At 48.6% G+C, this 22,909-nt stretch overlaps 1 protein-coding gene and 1 long non-coding RNA gene across 3 annotated transcripts in view; one reads left to right on the top strand and one right to left on the bottom strand.

Moving 5' to 3' along the window:
- Lrrk1 (leucine rich repeat kinase 1) overlaps window positions 1-11,738 on the top strand; it is a 167,975-nt gene extending 156,237 nt beyond the window's left edge. Inside the window, exons 30-34 of one of the 2 annotated variants that reach the window (XM_029554304.1) lie at window positions 3,311-3,503; window positions 4,547-4,663; window positions 6,990-7,819; window positions 8,253-8,354; window positions 10,351-11,738. In XM_029554304.1, coding sequence (XP_029410164.1) covers window positions 3,311-3,503; window positions 4,547-4,663; window positions 6,990-7,819; window positions 8,253-8,354; window positions 10,351-10,528 — 1,420 coding nt within the window. In that variant the 3' untranslated portion in view covers window positions 10,529-11,738. The remainder of the gene's footprint in view (window positions 1-3,310; window positions 3,504-4,546; window positions 4,664-6,989; window positions 7,820-8,252; window positions 8,355-10,350) is intronic. The other variant, XM_008849539.3, reaches the window with a different exon arrangement.
- The window catches only part of LOC103747193, a 29,007-nt gene extending 6,473 nt beyond the window's left edge, over window positions 1-22,534 (bottom strand). The window contains exons 1-2 of the long non-coding RNA XR_607836.3: window positions 22,193-22,534; window positions 4,300-4,396 (exon numbers count right to left, since the gene is read on the bottom strand). This is a non-coding gene — a long non-coding RNA (uncharacterized LOC103747193). The remainder of the gene's footprint in view (window positions 1-4,299; window positions 4,397-22,192) is intronic.
- Window positions 22,535-22,909: the final 375 nt, after the last annotated feature.

Below are 22,909 nucleotides of genomic sequence, written 5' to 3' on the forward strand. Positions count from 1 at the left end.
GATTATTCCTTTGAGCAGAATGAAGTAGCCCTCTTTATGTCTTCTGATTAGTTTTAGTTTGAAGTCTATTTTGTCAAATATTAGAATTTCAATGTCTGTTTTTTTCTTAGTACCATTTGCTTGGTATAATTTTTTCAGTCCTTTCATCTTAAGGTAGTGTCTGTCCTTGAAAGTGAGATGAGTTTCTTGCAGACAACAAAAAGATGGGTTTTGTTTCTTAACCCATTCACCTAGTCTGTGTCTTTTGACTTGGGAGTTCAGTCCTTTAATAGTTAAAGTCATTAGTTATAGTCGTTAAAGTTATTAATGAAAGATGAGTATTGAATCCTGTCATTTTTATTTCTTACATTCTTGCTATAGCTGTACTTTGACACTGTTATACCCTCATTGGAGTTCTTTCTGCAATCCCTTGGGTATATTCATTCCTTTCTTCAGCTCTTTGTGTTGCTTCCAGAACTCTCTGAAGGGCTCGTTTTATGGACATGAATTTCTTCAGCCTATTTATGTCATGGAAGATTTTCTTTCCCCTTTGACTATAATAGACATTTTGGCTGGGTATAGTAATCTGGAAATACTTTGGTCCAGGCTCTTCTGGCTTTCATAGTTTGCACTGAAAAGTCAGCTGTAATCCTAATGGGTTTTCCTTTATATGTGACTTGTTGTTTCTCTTTTGAAGCTTTCAATATTGTCTCTTTGTTTTGTACGTTTAGTGTTTTTACTATGCTGTGCCATGGAGAGTTTCTTTTCTGGTCCTGTCTGTTTGGTATTCTATATGCTTCTTGTATTTGTATGGGCATGTCTTTCTATAATTTTGGGAAATTTTCTTCCACAATTCCATTGACAATCTGGTCTATGTCATTATCTTGGGATTCTTTTCCTTCCTGTATGTCTATGATTCATAAATTTGGAATTTTTATGGTGTCACACAACTCCTGCATATTCCATTCTTGTGTTTTCTTAAATTTTTCACAATCTTTGTTTGAATGGTATAGTTCTTCCATTTTATCTTCCAGCCTTTCTCCTGTTGTTTCTAGTCGGCTTACTGAGTGTTTCACTTCCTTCTTCATTTCAGCCTGAGTATTCTTCAATATTTCTAACTCTTTTCTGAATTCATTCAGAAGCTGATCCCCATCTTCCTTCAGTTCTTTGATTTCTTTTTATGTTCTTTAAATTCACTCACTGAATTATTTTATCATGTTTATAATTGTTCTTTTGAGTTCCATGTCCTGCATTATCTCTAGGGTATTCTCATTGTGCTCCTCTAGAGAACTATTGGTATTTGGTGGGGATATGTCATTTGGTTTTTCATGTTATTATTTTTTTTCTGTGACTTTGACATGTGACTTTCTTTTGTAGTTTCTGATTCTTGTTTGAGACTCAGGCCTTCAAGTTTAGGTCTGCTTCTTTTGTGGTTTACTTTTGAGGCATGAAAAACTGCTTCATCTAAGCTTCTGGGTCTCTCCTTTGATTTTCTATTGGAGTGGCCAGATTGCTTTTGTCTTCAGGAGTTCCCACAGAGGCTCAATTCAGATGAGGAGGAGATGCTCTCAGGTTTTCTCCTAAGGTCTCGGTCCCTCCAGGAAAGATTTTGGCCTCAGGAATTTGGGGGTTGGACTGGGCTGGGAGCCTGGCCCAGGAAAGATGCTGGCGTAGGGCAGCTGGTGGCCTTGCCACCCTTTGGGGGTTGGACTGGCCTGGGATCCTGGTCCAGGAAAGATGCTGGTCTAGGGCAGCTGGTGGCTGTGCCCCCCAGAGATGCAAAGGAAGATGGGGCAGCAAGCAGCCCTAAGGGCCCCTGGGGACTGCAGTGAGGAGCTGGGTTGGTCTGGATGCAAAGGATCAGGAAGAAGAAAGGTCAGCCCCAGCGTCCCAGAAAGAGGCTGGCTGGTTTTGCAGGCCCAGGGAAGTAGAGGGAGGTGAGGGCGGGGCCAGGCCCAGAGTGCTCCTGGAGACCCCAGAAGGAACTGAGTTGGTCTGGATGCAAAGGATCAGTGGTGGTTCCCCCAGTGTCTGGGGTGCCAAGAGAAGGAATGGGACAGGACCCAGGGTAGGAGGAGAGAACTGCGGGGGAGATGGGAGGGTGAATTAGGCTGGGGGAGTCAAGGCACAGAGGGCCGATCAACTTACTCTGGGTCGGAGAGAGGCCTGTGGGTCGAGCAGTCCCAGGGAAGCAGAGGGATGTGAGGGTTCTCCCATTTTTAATCATTTGTAGCCATATGGTCTCAATCAGGGATGCCAAAAGGCTTCCAAAATATTGTGACAGGAAAGACTCTACAGTAGGAGTCATATCCATTGCTCAGCTTCCTCTCTTAGACTAGGGAAGGGCTATGTGTTCTGAGGCATGGGACTATCTACTCCTCCACTCCAGCTTCATCTCCTCATCCATGCAGGGGGCACAGGGGATACCCACCAAAGACAATAGAGAAGCAATGATGTTGGGAACAGCTAGGCCTGTGAACCAAGAGCCAGCCTCCATAAATGCCAGCTAATTGGTTCTCCGAGCACCCTGGTTGGGAACAGGTTTTGAGCTCTGCCCTGTCTACTGTGGAATTTACCACCTTATCTTTAGTCTGAGCCTATCTGCTCAGCCTCAAAGGTTTGCTGGTGTTCCTAGGGTAGACAGGCTCTGGTCAGTAGGGGAACAGTCAGCAGTCCAATGAAGGTTCCCTCTGTCATGCTGAGGTGGCTATCTCATCCCTCAGAGGTCACAGAAGGAAAAGAGGCTGTCTACCCTTTGGAATGTCCTTCATCTTCCATATTCAAGCCTTTGCACACAGTAGGCAAAACCTGGCTCTGTCTGAAGCCATGGAAGATAGCCCTCCAGCCTCTCAGAACATGGCAAGGCTTTTAAGGGTAAACGAAGTGGCAGTCAGTGTCCTCTGTGTTAGTTACTTTTAAGTCACTGTGACCAAAATACCTGACAACAACTTGAGGGTGGATGATTTATTCTGAGTCCCTGTTTCAGAGGTTCAGTCCCTGGTTTCTTGGCCCCTTGCACTCAGGCAGAACATCATATGGAGGGAGTATGTGGCAGAGGCTGTTCACTTCTGGACAGACAAGATGCAGGAAGAGGAGGAAGAAAAGGAAGAAGAGGAGAAATAGGATGAGAAGAGAGACAGAGACAGACATTGACTGGGGTTCTGGCATAACTGTCAAAGGCACACCAGCAGTGACCTACTTCCTCCAGCTATGCCCTGCCTCCAAAAGTTTCCACAACCTCCCAAAATAGTACCACCATCTGGGGACCAAACCTTTCAAACATGAGCCTATGGGGGAACATTTTATACTCAAATGATACACTTCTTCCAAGGCCATCATGCCAACTTAGGGAGCGAGGTGGCACCCTGACCACCAGGAACAGACCACATGTTGTTGCCAACCACAGGAATTACACAGTGGTGAACACAGAGAAGGGCCTTCTGGAAGTGCAGAGGATGACCTGTGCTGGGATGAAGCTGAGCTGCCAACTCAAGGTCCAGAGCTCAGTGTGGACAGCCACCGAGGTAACCGAGGGGTCGGTAGTAGGGTGGGCTCCACAGGGTTATGCCTCTCTCAGGAGGACCTGATTTATAAAATTACAAGATGCCAAAGTCAGCTTGACTGTCAGGTACCTTAGCTCATCCCTGAACAATCCCTAGAGCAGGGTCATTAGCCCTATGAGGCAGCAGCAGGTCACCAAGGAAACTGGTGCTGACTCCTGCCTGACACCAGCCTACAGCTGAGATTCAGGGTGGTGAGGACAGGTGGAGCCTCTCAGAAGGAAATTCAGTGTGTTGAAGGCACTCAGGGTTTCCCATAACACTGAGATTCACAAGGTGCATCTCAGCTCAGAAGACCTTTTGGTTCTACATTGGGAAATCACTGGAAGGCCCAAGGATCTATCATCTGAGAAATTCAAAGAATGACTCATATCTGATACTCTGAAGTTCCAGGTAGGGAGGGGATTGCTGCAGTCTGCAGTCTTCCTACATGACTGCTTAGAAATATAGCTAAAAGCATATGAGTGATCCCAAAAAATACGTGTGCTACTGAGGTCTCAAAATTAAGAATATGTTCTAAGAGAACAACACACACACACACACACACACACACACGAGAGAGAGAGAGAGAGAGAGAGAGAGAACACCTACACCTATCCCAATATAATTCTTAGTAGTGACAACAGATTCACCAAATTATAATACAACATTAATGAAGAGAGGAGTTATCTCCATATCCACCATAGAGCAAGGGGCTCTGCCTATGGTGTACTGTCACTGTATTGTGACCCTACTTTGTTAGTACCATGCTCATACATACCCACAGCAAGCTTGTGAGAGATCATATCCTCCTCAATTCCAAGGACTATCTGAAACTTAACTTTTCTTACAGACTATTCCGTATGTTTTCAAAGTTTCTACAAAAAACAAAATACCAGAAATAAATAACCAAACAGAATGCCACCTTCTTAAAGTACAAAGGGGATCCCCTAGGCTGAATGCATCCAGTAGGGCATGCCAGTCACTTCCTTCCCTGGGTCTCACAGTTGACTCATCTGCCTTTTCAGGATCAAAAAATCTACATCTATAGCCTCAAGGGCATGTGCCCATTAAGCATGCCCCAGCGGGCCCTGGACACACCAGCCATTGTCACCTGCTTCTTGGCAGTGCCCATTATTAAAAAGGTGAGATGGGAAGAGATGAATGTGCAGATCTGTCATCCTGCATGGGAGGGGTCCTTGCTGTGTTGAACTGGAGCCACACCTTCTTGGGCCACCTTGCCCAGGTCACAAGCCTCTTTCAAAACACAGGTGGCCATCATTAGCACAGAGTAGCTACTGTCCACAAGTAAATGCTGGAGCCCCTGACTCAGGTGAGGTTCATGTTGGTGCAAATGCTGAAGCCATCTGTGGCACATGGAAACATTCTCCTGACATAGGGAGCCTCTCCCCTGCCCACCACAGTCCAGTGCTCTCCTGAACAGTGGGGGGCTGGCTTTCCTTCTTACAAAGATTACCCATCCCAGACCTCAGTCATCCACACAGCATGGCCCCACAGACTCACCTCCCTAACTTCCCAACCCAAATCACTCAGTGTCTTCCCCAGGCTATCTGACTCCACCACACCTTAGGACTGGACCCAGCCTCGTTAGGACTGGTGAGGCCATGCCTACACTGACTCTAGGCCTTCTCCTCACAGCAGTAGATGCAGAGTCCTCACTATCCCAGCCTGGCCCAGAAGCAGCCCTCCTAGAGAGCTGTCAGGATCCAGGGCCATGACCCCTCCTCCAAGAAGTCATTGGTGGGAAGCATTGTCGGCCTTTGCTGCCCTCCCAGAATCTAGACTCCCTGAGGGGCCTGTCAAAGCAGCAGATGCTCTCCACCAGTGCACAAAGAGCACTTTCTGGTCTGCTTGTTAATCTGTGCTGTCCTCATCCCATGATAATAATAATGTAATTGATCTCCAGGCCCTACAGAACCCAGAACCCTAGGATGGGGCACTTGGAAACTGAACATGGTTCTGACTTCCTGTTAATCTTGAAATCTCTCTTCACCCTGCTTCAGTTTCATTTCTTAAAAAAAAGGGGGGGGGATACAAAGCAGGTATGAAAGAAGCTGAGAGTCATTTATGACCGTTGCCCCAGGAGCAGGGCTGGGCAGCTGGGATCTGCTTGTACCAACGTGCGGGAGAGTTGGACACAAAGCGTTATTGAAGGACTGGGACAGCCAGAGCCCCAGCCAGGGCACACCTCCTGCCTGAGCAAGGAGAATAAAGCAGGCTCTGTGTGAGCCTCTTGTACAGGGTGCCTGCCCTCTCAGAGGTCGTCCTGCAGAGGCCACACAGGGCAGACCCCTATGTTCTTGCACAAGCACGCTTACACCCAGCCGAACATGGTGTTCCCCATGCTGGCCTGCAGAGCCAGGGTCCAGAGAGACTTTCAGCTTGTTTGCCTTGGCTGCTTTCTTGACCTAAATCCCGAAGATGGACTTTGAGAAACTTTCTTAGAGTTTCTTGCTCTGGCTGTTGAGAGGCCACTTACTCCATTACCCTGGATGCCCCCCAACAAAGTAGCTTTCTGCCATTTTCCCTGGCTAGAGCAAGGCTGGGATCCTGTTCTGTCCTGACTCCAGCTTTGCTCTGCAGAGCTTTCCATACTCCACCACACTGTTCCCACTCTACACTGAAAGAGTAGAAGCCTGCAGTGGGCTCAGTACCTGGCTTTGTCACTGTGACTTTAGCCTCTGCCCAGTGATCTCTGGTGGGTGAAAGCAGAGAAAAACATGTTTCATGGTAGGCAGAGCAAGGGCCATGCCAAATCCCCATTAGTGTCAGCTATGCCATAGGCCTTTCTGAAGGACATTCCTGCAGAAGAGAGTTAAGTTGGAAGCTATTTCTTCCAGAACTACTTCAATGAACACATGTTGTCCACTTGATGGGAACAGTGGAATCCAGGGCCACAGAGATGAATGAGACTTAAGGTTTTCCTATGCCAGGCCAGTGCCACGGGGACAGTAGTCACAGAGACCTGGCCTCTGCTTTTCTGGAGCATTCCACCTAGTGTGGACAATGGACAGAACCCCCTGATGCCTACAGGTGCTGTCTTGTTAACAAGCTGTTTATAGGAGGGAGGGCACTCTTCCCTGCCTTTCGGTGAGCCCTTTGGTGGCCTCCAGGAAAAGGCAGCACTCATGCAGCAAGAGACCAGTCCCAAGCAGCCTGCACCCTTGTTGATACACTGGCCACTGTGGACACAACTCCTCCCTGGCACATCCCTTGCCTTGCAGCAGGGGCTGGGCATAGCTTTGCTGGGGCAAGGCTATACATCCTGTGGGTACACACCTACATACTCCTGCTAGTAGCCCAAGCTTTCTAAGGCTTTGCATCTTTGGGGTTTTAGGAGAAATCACATGGTCACTGGGGTGCATACAGAGAGAGTCTGGTGTCTTTGGTGTCTCTCCTGGATTATGCGACATGAAAATGTATCAAGTATCCCTGTCTCCTCCCCGACAGAACTCCTTTGTGGTGCTGGCAGGCCTGGCTGACGGACTTGTGGCTGTGTATCCTGTGATACGGGGAACCCCAAAAGAAAGCTGCTCTTACCTGTGCTCACACACAGCCAACAGGTCTAAGTTCGGCATCCCGGATGACGACTCACGGCAGAACCCTTACCCAGTGAAGGCCATGGAGGTGGTCAACAGTGGGTCTGAGGTCTGGTACAGCAATGGGCCGGGCCTTCTCATCATTGACTGCCTAGCCCTGGATATCAGCAGGCGGCTGGAGCCCTACACAGCCCCCTCCATAGTCACCTCAGTTGTGTGCAGTTCAGACTGCAAAGGGGAGGAGGTGGTATGGTGTCTAGATGACAAGACCAATTCCTTGGTGATGTACCATTCAGCCACCTATCAGTTGTGTGCCCGATACTTCTGTGGGGACCCCAGTCCCCTCAGGGACATGTTTCCTGTGAAACCCCTGGGCCCAGAAGCCCCAGACACGCACATAACTACCCCAAAGGAGCCTGAGGAGGAATGCATTGCAGATGTGACCATCATGTACAGCGAGGAGCTGGGCACGCAGATCCTAACACACCAGGACTCAGTCACTGACTACTGCTCTATGTCTTCCTACTCTTCATCCCCACCTCACCGAGATCCCAGGTCCCCTTCCAGCCTGCCCAGTTCCCCAACCAGCTATTCCAGTGTGCCTTTCTCCACTGATTACGAGCCCAGTGTCACCTCTGACAGGTCTGATCATGACCTGACCCCCATGGATGGGGATACATTCAACCAACACCTGCAGGCAGTGAAGGTCCTTGCTGTTAAAGATCTCATTTGGGTCCCCAGGTAAGTTTCCTGATAAGGGAGTGCCATTCTGGGCTATGCATTGCTCTAGCTTTGGGACTGGAGTGAGTGGAACCCATGGCTCCATTAAAGATTCATCCAGAGCCCCAGTGCAAGTTCTTTCAAGAAGATTTGTCCCTTGGTTTTAGAGGTCAGAATGATTGCTCCAGCAAGTCTAAGAATGGACACACAGAAGCTCATCTACCCACCAGAGCACTCAAGGTGTCATAAAAAGAGAGCCCCACTCAATGTGGTCTGTTTCCTACAAAGCAGGTCCTTTGCCGTATCACACTGTAAATCGTCATAACTTACTCCCTTAACAGAAACTACAAGCTCCTTACTCACCAGTCAGATCTTTCTGCTCACTGGCCCTACTCCCCTTGGAGCGTATAGACATCTGGACAAACCCCTTCTCTTCTTGGTTTTTGTTTCTTAGGCGTGGTGGAGATATTATTATTATTGGTGTGGAGAAGAATTCGAGTGCCCAGCGGGGCCGAGTCATTGCTGTATTAAAAGCACGAGAGCTGACTCCACATGGGTAAGCTATGAGAACCATTCTATAGGGCCTGGTGTGCGAGAGGTCATAGGGAGCCTCAGGCCCCACCAACATATCCACCAGATAACACAACAGCCCTGCTGCCCTTGTGTTCTCACAAAGAAGCATCGGGATCTACTAATGTAGCAATAAGGCAAAGCAGAAGCAAGGTGGGGTCCTCCAGGCAGCTCCTGGGGCTCACATGCCAGCTGAATTGAACATCAGCCTCTAGCCATTTCTAGGGGGCCCAGTGCTCCTATAGATGAAGTACCCTGCAGAAGTGTGTCTCCAGGACCAGATTCAGCTGCAAGTGAAATGGGGGTCCCTCCACATGATTCACTGTGCTCCCTGACAAGCGTTACCCCTTACTCATGAAGCACCGGGTAGCGCCAGGTGACACAAGCACACTCCACTACAGCCTGGGAGTGTGACTCCATACCAGACTGCAGTAGGTGACATAAGAAGACCCTCCAGTCCCCATGGGAGGATGTCCGGATGGGATGTCAGCCCAGGGCACAGTCTGTGTGACCCGGAAGACACAAGCTTTGTGCTGGACCATAGTTCCTGACAGAGTGTATCTGCCACTCTGAAGCCCAACATGGCAAATCTTCTCATGAAAATCCCTTAATTTAAATGCATGTGCACTGTGACTCATTACTTTATACTGACCTGTTGGCAGTGTGTGAGTCGTCCTTCAGGCAAGGATTTATGTTTCATCTAGAATGTAATTACATAGTCTCATTCTGCCCGATTTCTCAGAGTTGGACAATTAGTGATAAGGAGTCACTGATGTCATTTGTCTGACAACACTGACCTTTCTCAGTGAATACTGGGGCCAGTGGATCTTCTGTGGGTGGTTCTGGAAACATAATCGAGGCTTGCTCCTAAGCTCTGGCTGACCTTGTGGAAGGTTGCTTTGAGCTGAAATAGTTTACCTTGGCATGCCTACTCAAAGTGGCCCTTAATCTTTCCCTGGTGCTATTTTTCCCAAACCCAAGAGCAAGGTTTTACTAAGAGCCAGGCACACTTACTAGAAGGAGAGAGGCCTGAGGTGACTAGCTAAAAGGCAAGGAGAGATCAGAGGCCCCTGGACATCCTGGTGACAGGGAGTCTTAGTGCCTAGCAGGGCACATTCACTGGGCATAGGAGGAGGAGTTACAGATGATGTGTGCTGGGAGATGAGCCACCAGCCCCACAGAAACACCACCAGGGCAGGGAGGCCGCAGGAGCCACCCACTGTTGTCTGAAAAGAAACATACCTACTCACAGAGCTTGCAAAACAGTTCACAGCCTCAAAACAATGTACACAGTGATGGCTTTGGGGAACAGATTTTCTACCTAACATTGTACTCTGAATTTCCTAAGAAGACAGAATGAGAGAAGAACCACACTGGACTTGCAATAGGAACACCGGCAAGTGTGTGTGTGTGTGTATGTGTCTGTGTGTGTGTGTGTGTGTGTGTGTGTGTGTGTGTGACAGTATGAGTGTGGAGCTCAGGGGACATCTTTGTGGAGCTGGAGCTCCTTCTCTCCTTCTCCCTTTGCATGGATTCCAGGGACTGAACTCGGGCCATCAAGCTTGCATTGTCTGGAGGCAAGTGCCTTTACCTGCTCAGCCCTCTCACTGGCCCTCATGGACCATTCTTGAGCAGGAAATCAGTCAATGGTATTCTTTAGACATTTCAGTATCTAGAGAGAGGCCTGGAAGATGCCTGCTCTGCATGCATCAGAGGCCTTCCAGGGGGTCAGTCTCATACAGTGTCTACGAATGTGAAGCCGATGCCCTCGACCTTTTCTGGTACTTTATAAAGCCATAGCCCCAAGGCTGGACCACTAAAGAGAAGCAGGACCTCCAAGCACATCCCAGAGCCAGGCTAAGCTGCTTATGCTTATGTACCCTCTTAGTAGCTCTGTTCTCCTAAAGATGTTCGTGCTGAGGGTCTCTACCCTGACCCAGTGAGGATTCCTATGGGTGTTCTCAGAATCCTTCTCTCTGCAGGGTACTAATGGATGCAGCAGTGGTGGCAAAGGATACGGTGGTGTGCGGCTTTGCAAATGAAAACACAGAGTGGTGCCTGGCTGTCTGGAGGGGCTGGGGCACCAGGGAGTTTGACATCTTCTACCAATCGTATGAAGAGCTGGGCCGGCTGGAAGCTTGTACACGCAAGAGAAGGTAATAGCTGTGGAAGGGCCTGTGTGGAGCCAGCAGGCCCATTGCTGCTGCCTGACCCCTCCACTACAGCTCTCCAAGGGCTTAGAAGACAATGGAGTTCTCTCCCAAACCTGTGCTGCTAAGAAGAGATGAGAAGCTATTGGCCTGGTAGTGTTTGGGGAGTTCTCAGGTTCTGTAGAGCAGTTAGCTGACTAGCTGCTCCTCTTATTGCTGATTTTACAGCCCAAGGAAAACTACAAGGTCTTATTGAGAGAGGCCTCCTCCTACCTCCTCCATGGGATTCCAGGAGCGGGGGAAGGTGACCCCCATTCTAGGACTTCTTGGCATAATGAAGGGGCCCATCCATTTTCATCTTCAGGCCTCAGATGGAATTACACTAGAGACTCTCACTTAAGGAGCAGTTCAGGGAAGGGTGGGAAGAGGGCTGTGACCCTTGGCCCTCCTCTCCCGAAGACCCCAGGCTCTCAGCCCATATCACAAGGCCTTGAGCCCCTGGAGTGTGGGGCCCAGCTTGGGCAAGCTGAGATCAAATGTCTGCTGCTTGGCAAAGGCTCTGTGTGGGAAACCCCCAGAAGGACCCTGGGCAAGGAGCATTGCCCAATAATGGGGATGAATGGGCTCCTTTAAGAGCCACCACCGGAAAGCCCAGTACAAGGGCGCCTGTTCCCTTTACATTCTTCTCCACCAACAAAAGGAAGGAGAAACCCAATCAGTGGGCCTGGAGAAAGGGCCTGTGTTTATAGCTTGCTAAAATAAACTTAGACACAGCTGGAGCACAAGCCCTGTTTGTTTGCATATCATAATCTTGTTTATCACTTTAACAAATTAAGTACTATCTCAGTGGTTAGTCCTGGTTGTGAAATCCCATCGTATAGGACTTATACTGAATTATGTATTTGCTAAACATTTACTGCCCACATGGACAGCAGATGATGAAAAGTGAAATTGTTAACAGGGTATATGGGTACAACAGGGAACATTTTATAAATTATGTGCACACACGTGTACACACATCTACATCTTTGCCAAGAGTCACTCTTGGAGACTGCTTAACCTAGAACTCAAATTTGAACATGAGGTTGAGGTTGTACTTAGCTCGTGTTGTTGAACCTTTTCTGGAATTAAATTATAAAAGCCAAACTTAAGATTTGCGGGGATGTGCAGACAGATGCAACTCCTTTTATCTGAAAATAAACAGACTCTCAAGAATGAAACCGTGGCCTGTCTCTTCAGTGCTTATGTCGGAGCAGTCTCTGCCCTTCCCAGGCCCCCTTACTGCCTGGGGTGGGCATGGGCCACCCTTCTCAGTCCACTAATAGGAACTTCATGCTGCCCTGTAGCAGTTCCTATGGGCAGAGACATTGCATTGTCAGCCCCAAGCCTGTAGTAAGCTACGTTCTACTCCCAATCAGGTCCTGAGTCCTGGAAGACCAAGTCTCTGTGCCTGCTTCCCATATCACCCTGCTTCCACCCTGATCCCTAGCAGATCCCTGGGAATTGCCAGTTCTCTTCTATCATCCCAAAGCTGCCCTGTTAGACCCCCAAACACAAACTAAGTTCTATCTGTTCCAAAGCCTGGGTCATCTGCAACCAGACTACTTTGCTGATAACCAGGTCCTTCACCATGCAGATCCAATCCACCTTGGCCACCTGGCTTTCACCTGTGCAGGGACACAGCCCTGGGTCCAAGCCATGTGAGGGGAGTTGGGGAGGACAGCCTTCACGGTACTGCCAGAAACCAGGAGGGCACTGGGGAATGAGTTCAACTACAGAAGAGTTAGAAGTCTAAATGGAAAGAGCTCACAAAGGTGGACAGTAACTGGGTAAAAATCTTCATGGGGCCAGCAAAATGGCTCAGCAGGTAACCTCACTGCCAAACCTGACATACCCAAATTTGATCCCCAGGATCTACATGGTGGAAGGAGAGAACTGACTCCCACAAGTTGTACACACACCACCACCACCACCATCTTAATAAATTAACAAATGCAATTCTAAAACATTCACAACTTCAAAACACAAATAAGAGATAAGAAGTTCACTTACCTTATATGTGGAATTCCTCAATAAGAGAAAAATACAATAATAACCAAAAAAAAGATGAAAGGCATGGGCAGGCCACTGAGTTATAAAAACACATCCCTAGATGTGATAAAATGGCATTTACTACCCTTGCATTGCAAAAATTGATGATTCTTGAACACTTGCTAAACACTAGGCACTGTCACCAGTACACAATGATAATGCCCCAGGCAAGAATCTCTGCTGCTGGAACCACCAATCTAATGAACAGGAGTGAAAATGAACATATAAGCAAAATAGAGAGCGTCTAGAAAATGCAATTCAGGAAATTGCATTTGATGGACTGGGGTTGGGAAAGGTCTGGGTGGGGTGGTACCAGGTAGAAGGGCTTACATGTGCAAAGTCCCTCTGGTGAAGGAGCTGGTGATAACTGATGTTGCTGGAGCTTTTTGATGAATGGAGCACCCAGGGCCCACCTAGCACAGAATTACAGGTCTCCTTCACAGCTACTGAGGATTTGAAGCAGTGCAATTAGATTATCTTTAAAAACATTGACTGTTGGGTCGGGAACAGGCCAAAGAGGTAAAAGGCATTTGGGCCATATCTATCAAACTTTCACACGTGTCTCCCCGTGACCTAATGTATCACTTAGGTACATGATCCTGCAATATCTGTGAAAGCGGCCCAAAGGTTCAGAAGAAAGATGCTCATCACACTGTTCATCATGCCCCAAGCAGAAAACAACGCAAGCTTCTCTTGGAAGGGACATCATAAAGTTCTTGTACCTGAAAAATTGATTCTATACAACCTGTGTGTGTGTCTGTCTGTCTGTGGGGGGGGCGGGGGCACATGTGTGTGTTTGATGTGGTGGTGATCCAGCTGAAAGAACATTTCCCCTGATGTTCCTTGGCCATGGTCTTCAGAACAATGGGGGAGTCCTCTCTGTCCTGTCTCCTCTGGAGGCCTCTGACCCTGTGGAGGGTATCAGGTTCCAGGGAAAAGTCAGCTCCTCTAACAATCCTGTCATAGCCATCTGACCTCCATAGTTCTGAGCTATAATCAGCTGACTTTGGTATGCTGACACAGAGCCCCAAATGAGGGAGACAAGCACAGAAAGGGGACAGGTAAGAGGGGCTAGGGTTGGTCGGCCAGGGTCAGTTGGTCTGGACCTGGAGCTCTCAGGTCCTAGCATCATGGACCAGATGCAGGGCCCATATGTAGGGTCAGACCTCCTTTGGCCAGCAGAGGACACTTAGGCCACTTCCTACTTTGCTTTGCACCTAGGGAAGCAACAGCTTTTCTGATGATAGTTCATTGGCTAAGCTGCTACCACCTCCCCAGTCCCTAACTGCTTAGACCTGCAGTTCTTTGTGACAACATTACCCAGGGCCCTCAGCAGACCCCACCTCCCTGTACTCTGGCACAGTGCTTCCAGGGTGGGAACATATGCTTCTGCTGGCTCCTTCCTTATACAGAAGCATTTGGGAAGCTCCATAGGGGATGTGACCACATAAAACTTCAAAGCTCTGGAAAGCTACACTTCTTGGTCTCCAGTGGTAAGTCAGTGGTGGGGAGAGGTATTGTCACTAGGACTGGCAAATCACAGTAGAGAACCCTGGTGCTCCATAGCGCTAGCCTGGAAACTGCAGCATGAGTTGGGCATAGCTTTGCTCCTGAATCTGGGGAGACGACCCAGAGCACCCAGAAGACCCACCATGGGAATATGTCAATAGGAAGAAGTATAGCTTATGGTTGGGGCCACAGGAATTTGCGGTTTCCTTGCTACCTGTCCAGGGGTATGAACAGTCAGTTATCTCAGACGGTCCTGAGACAGGGCCCTGCCTGTACTCTCTTACCTACAGCCTGGCAACGGAGTCTGGACTTGACCTATCCAGCAGATGCTTAGAAGATATATTGCCACGATGCTAGCAAAGTAGGTCAGGATGTCATGAGCATGCTCCACACTGAGAGACAACCAGCCCACAACAACATTCCAAACAAAAATACAGGGGCTAGAGCTTCCCAGGACTTCCAGACACCATCTGCACTCCTGGTGCAGAAAAGACTCTCACCTCAATGCCTGAGCTCTGTGTCATTCACTCTGAAGGAGCAGGCAGCAGCCCCGTCCCAAGACAACTGGGAACATCCAAACCCCATGAAATCTGGTCTCTCCTCCTGGGGTCAAGAACGGTTGCTGCAGCTGTAGGACGGATCAGACTCCCTGGGAGACTTACAAACCAGTGGGAAGGCTGGCGCCTTAGAAGGAGGAAGATGGGACTCTGAGGCTTCAGCATCTAGGACAATTTGTCCAGTGAAGTCAACTGGAGAGCAAGTCAGCTCTCTGTGTCTATAGGATTAAAGGCTTAATCAACCTCAAAAAAAAATTTGGAAAAATGTGGAAAGGTGCTGAACATGCATACATTTTTATTTCTTGTCATTATTCCTCAAACAGTACAGCATAGCAACTATTTACCAAGTATCTCCACTGTATTAACTATAAGTCACATCAAGGTAATTTGAAGTAGATAAGGAGACGTGCTCAAGTTCTATGCAAATGCCATTTTTTTTTGGTCTTTTTTGAGTGGCTTCAGCATCCACAGACATCCTGGTGTCCACAGGTGGTCTTGGGGCCAATTCCCTGTGGATGCCAAGGGATGATCATATTTTCTTGAGTAACTGTTATTGCATGATAGGCTGTTTCTCAGGATGCTCAAAGCACTAATGATAGTCTGATTTTTAAATTTTTTTAATTTTATGTGTATGAGTATATTGCCTGCATGTATGTAAGTGTGCCCATGTCATACAGTACCCACAGAGTTCAGAAGAGGTTGTCAGATCCCCTGGAACTGGAGTTACAGATGTTGTTAGCCTCCATGTGGGTACTAAGAACCAAACCCTGGTTCTCTACAACAGCAACCAGTATTCTTAACCACTGAGCCATCTCTCCAGACCCTAGTCTGTTATTTTAGACTTTGATTTTAGTTAAATGTTGACAAGTATGATTTAATTACAATTTTAAATCAATGCTTAATGGAGGGAGTTATGTATTTGCTATGTAAGTAGTATGTATTATTTAGAGACAGGTTTGTTTTTCCCTATTTCATAGATTTATCATCCTCATGCACAGAGCATCAAAGTGAACCATGACACATCATTCCACAGCCAGGCACTAAAGAATGATGTGTTCATCGAAGATGTAGAGATGGAGGCAGTTCTTGTTCTCTAGCTGAAGTGTTATGATGTGTGCATCTCTTTGACCTAGGGGCCAGAAAGATCCAGAGGACAGCATTCTACTCCTGCCTCCTCTGAAGGGTACACATATCCCACTGCCAAGCTGGAACCCCAGCCCCTGTCCCCTTGGAGCCCAGAGGACGCAGGAAAGGGCTGAGGGTCAAAAAGAAGGCCCATCCTATGATTGTCAGTCACCTCTGGAAGGCACAGACAACCCCACCATCCCCGAAAGAAGGCCCATACAAGTGCCTCACTGGGTACATAAACAAAATCCTATGATTGTCAGTCACCTCTGGAAGGCACAGACAACCCCACCATCCCCCAAATCTGGAAGCTCCAGGGCTTCCTTCAGCATCCCTGGCAACTTTCACAAGGAGACCTAGACCAGAAGCCCCATGTTTAGGTGTGGTGGTGCACACCTTTAATTCCAGCACTCGGGAGACAGAGGCAGGCAGATATCTATGAGTCTGAGGTCAGCCTGGACTACAGAGAGAGTTCTAGGCCTGCCAGGGCTGCATAGTGAGACCCTGTCTTTAAAATTTTTGTACTTGAGCCTCTGGGGTGAAGGAAAGTCATTTCTGATGTTCTTAGGATAGCTATCACTCTCTGTAACCCACAGGAAGCTTGGCCTGTGGTCATATTCCAAGGCACTAGGGTAAGAGCTTCAGCATGTGGATCCTGAGAGGACACAGTTCAGGCCACAATGCCCTCCTTGTTCCAAAGGTTCCATGGTGCCATCTATGGAGCACAAAACCCAGTCATCTAAAGGAAAGAAAGGTACTCACAGTATACTAAATGAGTCCTTGGGAGTTCATGTTGATTAGAAATACACAAATAGTGTCTTTCATTTACAAATGTATAGATGGAGACAGGCATGGTGGCACATGCCTTTAATCCCAGCACTCAAAAGGCAGACGCAGGTGGATCTCTGTGAATTCAAGACCAGCCTGGTCTACATAGTGAGTTCCAGGCCAGCTGTGGCTACAGGGAGACCCCGTCTCAAAAAGACAATAATAATAAATGTATAGATAGATTAAAAGATTAGAGGATGTTAAAAATGGCCATTTTGGGTTTGTGAGATTATTGCTGGTGTTAATTGGTTCTCTTCTGGCTTGCATACATGCTTTCTTTTGTAAGAAGAGTAAAATCAGTGTTACAAAAGTACTCGCTTTTAATAACTATAAAATGTCTACTGGGCCTAAGCATGTAAACGTTGTTGTGAGTTCTCTGCCTTGGGACTCTGAGTATCACAGTAGCCAAGGCAAAAGAGTACCTTTGTCAGTTACCCACTTTTCAGAATCTAGAAATCACCCACTGCTTCAGTGGGACCGCAGTGTCTCGTGCCTTTAAGCCTGGGCAGAAATGTCATTTTTCTCAGGGGCAGTCTACATCAAGAACATTCAGTGCTATAGATAATGCTGCCCTAGAGTGACACAGACATATTTTCCGGAGCTGACTCTTTAAGTGCCTTTGGCAAGGACTGCAGCCATTCCGCCTAGTCAGAGTCCGGGTACATGTTGGCCCTGGGAGGCCAGTAGCACAGACCCTGACCTCGGGGAAATCTGTGAAAGGATTTTTGTATTTTCCAAACCCACCTCCTGGAAGTTTCAGTATGGCAGAAAGGTAGACTTTGAGTGCCACTCGTCTGACAAACACAGATGGCATCAGGCAATGCCAGACCAGGCCAAACATCTGGCCACTTAGTGCAACCTTTGTCAGCATTGGTGACTGGCCTCAAAGTCAGGCTTCTAACTCCATGGTGCATGAGGAGAGGTGTATTTCTATCACTTCCAGGAACAGCCCACCTTACCCATTGCCACTTACAAAGCCTAAAGGGGCAGAGTCTAGGCTTACTCACGTGACTACCTCTCCCTCTTGCACAAGCTGCTGGCTCCTTCCCAGCTGAGCACTCGGGGCACACGGTACATTCTAGTAGTCCTGTGTTCTGTGGTTTCTACTGCCTGGACTTAGATGATGTCACCAAAGTCCCCCTCCACACCTGTCCTCACATGCACCTTGACTCTCTGCTTGCAAATCTACTTTAATCTAGACAGACTGCCCTGAGACACCATCAGTTCTGGGACACAGCGGCCCTCCAAGGGTTGCTTCCAAGAGCTATAGTCCCTCAGAGTGCTCAGTGCCCCAAAAAACTTACAGTCTGCTGGGAACACTGTCCTTTCTCTGTGTCTCCACTGAAGACATGCTGTTTAAATAGATTCATGACTGGCAGCACTCACTGTGGAGCATGAGGCCTCAGGAGCATTCTTCTTTGGGGGGTTGGGGGGAACTCAGTAACCAACCCCTATGGCCCACTGTTTTGTAGCTTCTAAGACCCATACTATTCAGCTTCCCTTCACTGTAGTAAAATATCATAATTTTGAAAGCTCCTGGCCGTTCTATTGCTTTGGACCTCTGGTGAAGATGCCACAAGGCAATGACAGAGAGTGACTGGCAGAGCAAACTGCTCACCTCACAACCAGGAAGCAGAGTGAAAGACCAGCTAGGGTGACCACATCTCAGTTGAGTCTATGGCAGGGCAGGGCATGACACTGTACTCTGAAAGCCACACCTGGCCCCTTCCCTGGGAGCATACACAGAGAAGCTCTACACAATGGCTCTGACCACGTCAGCTCAGAGGCCTCCTTAGTGTGGCCTCCTCTGAGGGACACTGGATGCTGTGTGGGGTAAACCAATTCCATCTAGAACAGCTCCTCCACCTTCAGAGACAATCCAAGCCAGCCCTTCCCACAGAGCAGCACAGCCTCTGGCAAGGTCTTCAGAAGAGACAGGAGGAGGTCAGAAGTAAGGTAGAAGGAACCAGAAAATACCTCCACCTCAGAGACAACTGCACCAAGGTCTCAGATGAAGGCAGCTGGAGAGTGGAGGCAAATGAACTCTATCTGGGTTGGATGTATAAAGGTGGTTAAACTTGTTCTAAAAGACACCAAGTTATTTGTTGTGCTGGAGCAAGTTGTCTGCTGTTTAATGCAGCCCTGGTGTGGACATGGGGCTGAGTCAGTCTTCTAATAGTGGTGAGGGGACTCCTGGAAGGGGCCCAGGGCATAGGAAAAGGATGCAGAGTTGACAGTAGAGTTACACAATGGGGGCTCTGCTAAGTGGAAGCTCTGTGCCCTGCTGTGAGGGAGGTGTCCCAAGTGTCATTCAGGTTGCTGAGGGCTCGATGCACATGGGCCTAGAGCAGCATATTGTAAGGATGTGTGAATAGATGTCCCATTCAGAAAAGAAAGTATAGGGGTCAAAACCCTCAGGAATAGCATTCCTTGGAAGGTCAGAAGTAATGGAAAATGTGCAGCTTATACGGACCCACTCATGGCCAGATGGAAAGAGGAGGCTTCTGAACCTTTCCTATTGACACAGCCCAGGCTGAAGACTCATGGTATTCACACTTACAAACACATGCATCCTCACACGCTTCCTCACTTATGCACACTCAGGGAAAGCATGACATCTGTCCTTTGTCCCCTTGTAGCCAAGTCATGAAGGGAAGGAACCCTGATCTAGGGATTGACCGTGGGCATCTTCTACCTCACTCCTGCTCATAGCTATCTCTGTCATTGGAACTCCTGGCAACAAGACCCTACAGAGGAATGCCAATTATTAAGGGAGTGTTAGCTATAGACAAAATTGTGCCAAGGCCTCCCTCTGTCCTTCAGTCCTCAGAAAGGGACTACACTGAGGCTAGGGGCTAGAACTGGGAGGATGAGGACTTAAATGCTACAGAGACACGGTAAACCCTGAATTTGGGCCCAGCAAACATGCCACTCTCCATGTGGGCCCAATGTGAAAGCCAGTCAACTGTAGTCATCATTAGCTCCCCACTAGTCATGATGTGGCCTCTGGGGGAATAGGGATGCTGTGTCTCCCACAGCAGGGACAAAGCACAGCTGACTGTGGCCAACAGATGAGGGTTCAGCGAAGAAAACCTGCTGATTGCAAATATATAAGAGCTCTTCTGCTTCCCTGGAGCCTGAGGGGTGAGGGAGAAAGAAGGGCATGGGTATCAGCTTCCCCAGTCCCATCCTCCCGACACCTGCCCAGCTCTTCACTCTCAGGAACATTTCCCTCACCAGCTTCCAGGGAGCACCTATACTCAGCAGCCCAGCTCCCATCCTGCCAGCTTTCTGCCAGGCCCAGACAGGACTGGGCCAGCTAAGGAATGGATGCCCCTGGGCTCCTGGGCCCTCTGAGAAGAGTCTGTGGGCTTGATGAGTTTACTTTACCAAGTATTCCCAAGTATGATTCCATCTGGGGAAAAAGAAACCCTTGTAGCTGTGTGTGGACAGATGTGAATACAGACACCTAGGTGGCCAGGCTTCTAGAGACCCAAAGAAGTCCTGTGTGCCTGGGGGCCAGCTTAAGGAGGAGGGACCAGTTTTCTTCATGGAATTTTCTATTTAACATTTTACATTCTCTGTGAAGTAGAAAAAACTTTAATGTAGAGCTTGGCTTTTCCACAGATATCATACGGTCTTTCTTTTTTTTTTCAGTAATTTTTTATGTGTATGCGTGTATTACCTGCATGTAGGTAAGTGGACCCATGTCGTGCAATGCCCATGGAGGTCAGAAGAGGCCATCGGATCCCCTGGGACTGGAGTTACAGACAGTTGTTAGCTGCCATGTGGGTGCTGGGATTCGAACCCGGGTCTTCTGCAAGAACAACCAGTGTTCTTAATTGCTGAACCATCTCTCCAGCCCCTCACATAGTGTTTCTACAGTCTGTTCCCCCCACCATGTGTATGTGCACAAGCATACATGCTATATATTATACAAACCCAGGTAGGGCCCTGTGTCCACTCTGAGGTCTGAGGGTCAGTGACACATAAAAATAGGGAAATAAAACACATTAAAAACAGATCAGTGGCAGGAGAATCTGGGAATCTAGGGGAAAACATTTTCCTATGGGAATCTTTGCATAAAGTTAGCTCTAGAAGTACAAGAGTACCCGTGTTCACAGCTGAGGCTTCATTCTTGTGTTTCCCTCAGAACTTCTCAGTCACCACAGAAAGCAAGGAGACTGTCCCTCATACGAGCAGGGCACGAGTGGCAAACAGTTCTGACCCAGAGTCCCTAAATTACAGACACAAAAGGAAGCTGTCCACAGCACACTCCAGGTTACTGGGTGTTCCACAGACCCCATACCACTTGCCTCTAGGAGGAGGCTCTGCGTGGCTCACCTCACTCCAGAACCACAAATTGAGAGCCAAGAAACACAGGCTCCAAAGCCACATGAACACCCACAGATGGAGACAGCCTGGCCAGGTAGGTCAGAATACTCCATTCAACCCCATGGTCCTCTGGGCTCCAGTTTGCCCTGAACTTGCCCAGTCATGGTGAAAAAGTCACCATGCAAGGGCCTATCCATGAGTCTGTATGTGGCCTCCCCAGCAGTTGTGAGAATGAGGAGAAGGCAAAGGAGAGGCCTGGCCACACTCGTCTGTGTAGCTGGACCATATCCAAGGCCAGCTGGGAAGGGAAGCCAGAGGGCAGTGTGTGGCTACCAGAGAGTCCTCCTTTCCACCAAACCTCCCTCGAGAGATGGGGGTCTCTGTCCCTTCCCCTTGGAAGCTTGTAACTTTCTTACAACCCAAAGAATGTGATGGATATGAAGTAGTGTGACTCCTAAAGCTCAGTCAGAAAAAGCAACTGAGCTCACCTCTAAATTCTCAGCCACCTGACAAGCAGTCTGACTAAGCTGAGGCCACCATACTTTATAAGGGAGCCCACATGACATGGCAGCCATGTGGAGGCTTCTGGCCTTGAGCCAAGAAAGGTCTCAGATAACAGCCAACAGCAGGAGGCAGTCAACATAAGAGGAGATACCTTCAGAGTATTCTTTGGGTCCTCCCTCAGCCACAGCCAGGTCATGGGTTGAGACCTCACACATTGCAAGGAAGGGACTAATTACCCCTGCTCTGTCCAAATTCCAGGCCCACAGAACAGTACAGGAAGGCAGTTACCACATTCTAAGTTTGGGGATACAGGTGGCCAAAGAGCTCAGGAAGCTGATCAACTTTCCACTTTCACCAATGCTGTAGGAACCTGGGAGGCCAGAGGTTAGGGACCTGCCCACTCTTTAGCAGGTAAGGACCCAGGCTCAGGGGCTTGAGCACTATGTCTTAGGGGATAAGCCTAGCCCTGAGTCCTGACAGCTCAGGTCCAGGAAACTAGGATCAGGCCCTGTCAGACAAAGTGCCCTCTCTGTCCTCTCTGAGGGGGCACTGGCAAGCATGCAAGCTAGACTGGAAGGCTGGATTTGCCAGGCCATGTTCAGTGCTTCTGGGCCTGACGAATGGGGACTCAAGAGGCACAGGTTACTACAGCAACCAACAAGCCACATGAGAGCCAAGCACAAACTGCTGGATTGTGGAGTGGTGAACTTGAAGGGGAAACGTACCTTGGCTTTGCCACTTGGTTCTGGAGCAGGCTGTTCCTGGGACTCTCCTCTCCATCAGCCACTTTGATACTTCGGGAGTAGACAGATGGGTGGAAGTTTCCAGGAAAAAGGAAAGAATGACACACAGTCTCTGAGGCTGTATGGGTGGGACTGGCAGGGTGCTGGACAACCTAGGCAAGGCTCCCAGCTCTAGAGTCCAAATGGACAGCAGTAGCCGTGGCAGTCAGCAACTTCCCTCACTGGTCACCAAACTGTCTGTTTGCAGGCAGGAGGCCCTGAGAAGCCACAACACAGACACTTTTATTCTCACTGCTGAGATGCCAGCCAGAGGACGAAAGGGCAGGCGAGGGGCCCGAGGTGTGGGTTTGGCCTTTCAGAATGTGGAGCCGGAAATGACCTTGACCTTCTCCCATCTACACTGTGCACATGGGAAACAAAGGCCCAGAGATGTCTCCAACCCAAAATATGTCGTCGCCGGGGCAACCTGGCCACAGCACTGACCAGCCTGGGAAAAAGTTGTTCTCAGCAGGGGATGGGTGTTTGTTTTCTTTGGAGTTTTTAAAAGGCTGGACCAGATCAGCTGTTTTAAATGCTGCTCCAGGACCTGGTGTTGCCTGCACATGGCCTGAAGGAGTAGATCAGGGCAGAGTAGGTGCTGCTGTGTTCAGAGAGAAACTCTCAGATTGCAAGCATGGATGTAGGATTCCCATATCACTA

The sequence above is a fragment of the Nannospalax galili genome, unplaced genomic scaffold (assembly GCF_000622305.1).
Source record: "Nannospalax galili isolate Female #2095 unplaced genomic scaffold, S.galili_v1.0 scaffold124, whole genome shotgun sequence".
NCBI lineage: Eukaryota > Metazoa > Chordata > Mammalia > Rodentia > Spalacidae > Nannospalax > Nannospalax galili.